The sequence below is a fragment of the Manis javanica genome, chromosome 2, assembly GCF_040802235.1.
Source record: "Manis javanica isolate MJ-LG chromosome 2, MJ_LKY, whole genome shotgun sequence".
NCBI lineage: Eukaryota > Metazoa > Chordata > Mammalia > Pholidota > Manidae > Manis > Manis javanica.
The window spans coordinates 146449148-146455044 of NC_133157.1; the positions used below are offsets into that span (position 1 = coordinate 146449148).

Below are 5897 nucleotides of genomic sequence, written 5' to 3' on the forward strand. Positions count from 1 at the left end.
TTTCCCTCTTTTTTCCTAGTAACTTAAACTGACTTCAGAGTTCCTCACATACTGAATCCTCTGTGTGAGTCCTTGCAACAGATCCTCATCTGAGAATAAATGTGAAGTCATGTCAGTGGGACTCAGGCCCTAGGTAACCAGGCCTCTACCTGCCTCCCTGACCTTGGCTCCTATAATGCACTCCATTCCTGCTATAGACAAATCCTGCTGCCACTGCACATTAGTCTGAAAAAGCGCTCCAATCACAGACAGTTACAGTTCTCTTTGTACTGGACACACTTATTATATCCAGTAAGTTTGTTATGTACTAACCTACATTTCTCCTTGAAATGAGAATTGTGAGCAAACTCTTTGTAAATATGTTTGAAGTAGATTTTAAATAGCAATGGGAAAAATCAAATATGTTTTTTTGCTATATGTCACCACATTTGTCTTAAAATATGATGTTTTGGAGAGCAGATGCCTTTGAAAAGGTCATAATACACGATTTGAGACTAAAATGTTTCCAAATTTAATTCAAATTGACATGAATCACAATAAAATTACACCAACTGAAAATGTATAAAAGCTACTGAAGGAAAAGGACTGTGACATACAGCATCGGCCCTTCATCTCATCTGGGAAATCTGGAATAACTGTCAAGGTGATCCACTTGATTGAATCTAGAGTTTCATTTTAAGTATGAGCATTTCCACTTATCTGCTTCATCACAGTATTAAAATGTGATGACACAAAGACTAAAATTATTATTTAAGCAGTATAAGACTAAATTATAAATGAACATAGTCAACACAAATGTCTTTCTTCAAAATAAAGCACCTGCCAAATTAATTTTTTTGCTGGCTACAAGCATGCCTTTAAGATATTTATAGTCTATATCCTTTTTATATTCAATAGACTCAACACTTTTCCATAATCAAATATTACTTTGAATTTTCTTTCAGGAATTTTGAAAAATGTTTATTTTCCTGGATACTTACTTCTAGTTCTCTTTTCTCATTTTCACCTTGTTTCATTCTTTCTTTGAGACGATTAAAATCATCGAGTAATTCTTTATTCCTTCCTTCTAGGGTAAGACATTTTTCCCTTTCAGTTTGGAGTTCATTTTTAGCTTTGTTCTGAGCAGTATTCAGTTGCTGTCGGAGCAACTCATTTTCACTTTGTAGTTGAGATAATCTGTTTTCTAAGAACTCCTGCTTTCTGATGTATTTATTCAGTTTATCTTGTTTGTTCTCATACTTGTGTTCACTGTTCTTCTTTTGACAGGGTATGTGGCTTAGGTCTGTTTGCACACTTTCTAAGTCCAAAGTCTTTTCTCTAAGGGCATCTCTGGTGTGACTCAGCTCAATTTCCAGGCTACTGACTTTACGTTCAGCTTTAGAAAGCTGTTGAGAAAGAATGCTCATGTTTTCTTCCTGACTAGACAGAAACCACTCATTTCTTGCTCTAAGACTATGGAAAGCAAATCCTAGTTCTCTTTCTGATGCCTGACTTTGCTCATGATCACGGGTAGCAGTAGACAGTCTAGAATTGTCTGATACAACTTCTGTCTCCAATCTTTCTTTGCTTGCTTTTTCATTCTGCAACTTAGAATGTAGCATTGTATTCTCAGATGTCAGGAAGTCAAGCCGTCCACCATACTGGAACATTACTTTTGTAGATGTTTCCTTAATCACTGTTTTCTTTTGAAGATCATCTTTTTCTTTTATAATTTCAGTGTCCTCAAGATATTTCTTTTCTTTCTGATTTTTCATTGCTTGTGTTTCTGGTTTTAGCATGGCAATTTTATCCTGCAACATGTAGATTTTAAGCAATAGATGTTCATGACTATCAGAAATCTAAGTAAAAGGAGACTTTCAGCTAGCACTCAATTAAAAGACTTATCATGATTTCCTCTGAAAATAGGGGACAAGCTGAATGTTTATACAATGAAAAATTTTGTGATTAATGGATATCCAACTGAAAAAAAACTAAGTTGGATCCAAATCTCAAACTTTACTCAAAATTTAACTGAAGAATTACGACTCAGAAGGCATAAACTAGAATAATAATGAATCTAGCTACACTGAAAAATTGACTTCAAAGTCTGAAATCTAACCAATTCAGTTACCCTAGAGTAAGAGCCTTAGATCGGCATATATTTGGGCATATTTTATTTCCTAAAATTCTTTTTCCTAAAGATCACCAAACTTCTGCTTTAACTCATTTGTGATGAGTTTTAAATTATTTTTTTTACTCAATTTGCCTAGTTTGATCCACATTTCCTCACACTTTTGCATGAGGAAGACCTGAATATATAGATGTATTCTATGACATTTCTCATTCATTTTTGCAAGTAGTAAAATTTTAGACTTCCTATGAAGTGATCTATTGACTCTGAAGGACTAGTTGAAAAGGTAATTTCATTTAAACTATGTTACAACATTAAAGAATAGTCAACAATATTAAACCAGAAATTAAAATTTTTTATATACCTGTTGGTGGTTATAGTCACTTCCATCAGGCCGTTCTTTCTTTGACATCATTATGACGTCTTGTTCTGCTGACAAATTGATATATTCAGTTAAATTGAACTACAACAGAATGGTTCAATAAAAGCCATACTCTTAAACAAAGAGAAAATAACATTTTATCAATTGAGAGTTTAAATTAAGCTTCATCTTTATCTGAATACTTATTTAGGAAATATTTCTAACTTATGTACAACTTCAACAAACACTTGGGAAATACTAGAAATTGCCAGGATAAATGCATACAAACATGTAAAAGCCTCATTCAAAAATCCATCCGACATCAAACAAAATAATCAGAAAAAAACCCAAAATTTAAAAATGCAGAAGAAACATATAAAGCCACAAGATACTCTATTTTCTACCTCAAAAGTGTACGATCTTAACAACATGCTAGGCTTCAGCTACATTATTCAGGAACCAAAATTATTACTTTCTATGACTTTATTGGGGTATACACCACCCCTCCTTTACCTGAAATGTTTGGCTGCACTATTATTGACAAACTCCTCTTCCTCTTACAAGATTCAGACTGCTGTACAAAGCCCTCCCTTACTATGGCTGTCTTTCCCCCTATGAATAGGTGTTTCTTTGGGCCTACCTTAGTGTTTTATACATTTCTCTTGTATGTCTTTACCATAAGAGCCATAAATTATCATCTACGTGTTTGTCCCCTTTGCTCCGAAACTATAGGGGACAGTCTTGTAAATCATCTTTGTATAAATAGTCATTAGTTACTTTACTCAATTGTTATTTATTGAGTTCCAGCTAAATACTTAAAGGTTTAAAGAAGACTGTGGACAACAGGAATCAGGAACGGGTTTTTAGAGATAATGCCTGTGCTGACTTAAACAGTGAGGTTAGCCAGAACCAAATGGGTAGAGGGCAGAAATGCGGAGAGCATGCAGGACCACTGCAAGACAGGCAGAGCAGCACATAATGGGGTGACTATCTGACTGAAATACACGGATTGGTTAGGCTGGCATGCCCAGCAGTTCAGAATGCCAGAGAAGAGGGTGGGCAGTAGAAAAGGCTGATGGTAGGGAGTTAGGTAGGACTCAGATTACCAAAGCCTTCCTTATATGTAATTTTGGATGCCTGGACGTAAATGTGTTTTAGGGTGCTTCATGGTTGTTACTTGTAGCTGAGATAGGTCACTCTAAGAACTGACGGGAGGGATGAATATGGTTGGAGAGCAAGGGAATAAATGGAAGCAGACATATTATAAAGCAGTAATGTAAAATAAAGATGATACAGGCCTGAACTGAGAAGATTCTGGAAATATATTTAGGATACAAAATTACCACGGCTCATCATAAAATTAAGGTCCCTGGAAAACTAACTCTGCTCATTACTTTGTAAAAGGTATTAGCTAAGAAGAGCAATGGTCCACATGAACTGGTCTAAGTTGCTTATATTTAAATCTGTAGTATTTCTATCTCTCATCTTCCAATGCAGCAGGAACTTGTGTAGGTGTTTTGTTTTAAATGTCCTGCTTTTTGGGTCTGCCCAACTTGCGAGGAAATAGAGCAAACAAGTCAGTTGTACAGGTAAATAACTGGGCTGACAGCTCAATGTCATCACTACTCTCAGATATAACTAAAAATCTTTTCTAAACTACATTGTTAATTCTAAAGGTAAAAAGAAAAAGAAGATAAAACTATAGGGGTAGGAAAAATATTATATAATATTTTAGTACATACTGAGCCTATGACTGATAAAGAGCACTGAATTAACTGGTGCATAAAGTTAGAATACACATTACATGTGGTTAATCAGCAGACACATTACATGTGGTTAATAACAGGCTGTTATCCTAGCAGTATTAAAATTGGTTTTCTGTATTTTAGTTTTAAATGATTCATTCCTCAAAATAACCAACACTCCTTGTGAACTATTTATTCATTAAAAAATTGTAAGACAAGTTGACAGACTATGTGTACATATCCGAGGCGGCACTGTGTAGTAAATTCCCAATAATTCCCATTACTGCTGGGAAAGCCAACTCTAAATTACATAAAGTCATAGAAAAATACAAGGAATATTTTAATTTTTGGCTTTGAAAGGTGCTCTTTTAGTTACACTTAATGTAGCTGTAACTAATACTTGTGAATTCAGGGCTATAAAAATAAAGCTAGGAGACTACGTTTGGTCTGAGTAGGCAATCTTTACCTATCTACCTAGTTTCCCAAACAGTCCCTAAACTCTAAACTCAATCCTGTTACACACTCTTAAGTATATGCTCAATACTAGCCTAGAAGAAATTACTCTTTCTCCTAATTCTCTGTTATTTATATATTGTTTTGGGAGAGAAAGAATGCCAATTTTTGCTAAAAGATATTCTGTTTGCTTGTAGGTTGCCACAAAGATTTTGTCACAAAATGATTTTTGAAAAATCAAAACTACACGAAGCCATGCAGAGGTGATCAGGGGTTGAATTCCCTGTGCTTTTTTTCTTACCTTCTGTGCTTTCTCTGTCTTCTGGAAGCTGTGATTCACAAAGGTCAGAGTTTATAATCCTCTAACAGAAACACAGCTCCAATATTAATCTTTCCTTTATCTCTGTGAGTCATCTGTCCAAATTTTGTGGTTGCTGACTGATTTTTGTTCCTTGACAGTGACACAAATGGACACTTACCTTCAGTTTTCAGATCCCGAGGTGTTTGACTGGACACATCACTGACCGTGATACCAGGAGAGTTCGAACCTGAAAAATCGGAAAACAAGGTTTCCACGTGTTAGTCTGTAAGAAATGATACAAATTTGGCTAACTTATGCAACGTGTTTATCAGAGAAGCTCTCCCACATCCTCCCCTCCCCACTGAGACACACTGCTCCCTCACCGCTTACATGGGCATTTTATATGCTCTGTATTGCCATTCACGAAGGCAAGCCTAATTAACCACGGTCCGTCATTTTTTCTACTTTTATGTTTTCTACTATCACTTTGACTTGCTCATCAATCTCTATTACCTATTCTATATTCTGTAGAGCTTTGTTTATCAGGAATTAAGACTCTTCAAGGTATGATTTTTGTTCGTATTAATGAAATTTATGGGTAACCACTTATTTTAAACATGCATAAAAGGTACTGGGTGCTCTTGAGACATAGATTTCAAAAAAGCTTCAGTGAATGGCATCACTTTAATTACATACAGTATGCACCAGTATTTTCAGAATTCACTTGTTAACCTGGGTAAACACAGTCAATTTATGTGAGAAAAGAGCCTTGAGTGACCTGTTTCCATGTTAAAAGAGGGCTAGTCGAGGCCAGAGTGCCATGAGATAGGAAATGAATAACAACACTTTCTTTTTAAGACAAAATCATCAAATTTAAACTTTTCTAAACAAGTGAGCAAAGAAAAAGAAATTTGGATGGAAACTTTG

General features: G+C 35.2%; 1 protein-coding gene across 1 annotated transcript; it reads right to left on the reverse strand.

Moving 5' to 3' along the window:
- Window positions 1–310: 310 nt before the first annotated feature.
- Window positions 311–2578, reverse strand: LOC140847919 (ankyrin repeat domain-containing protein 26-like). Its single transcript, XM_073229552.1, has 2 exons — window positions 2475–2578; window positions 311–1790 (listed from the first exon to the last, which is right to left on the reverse strand). The coding sequence occupies exons 1-2, from the start codon at window positions 2523–2525 to the stop codon at window positions 924–926; spliced, it is 918 nt and encodes a 305-aa protein (XP_073085653.1). The 5' UTR covers window positions 2526–2578; the 3' UTR covers window positions 311–923.
- Window positions 2579–5897: the final 3319 nt, after the last annotated feature.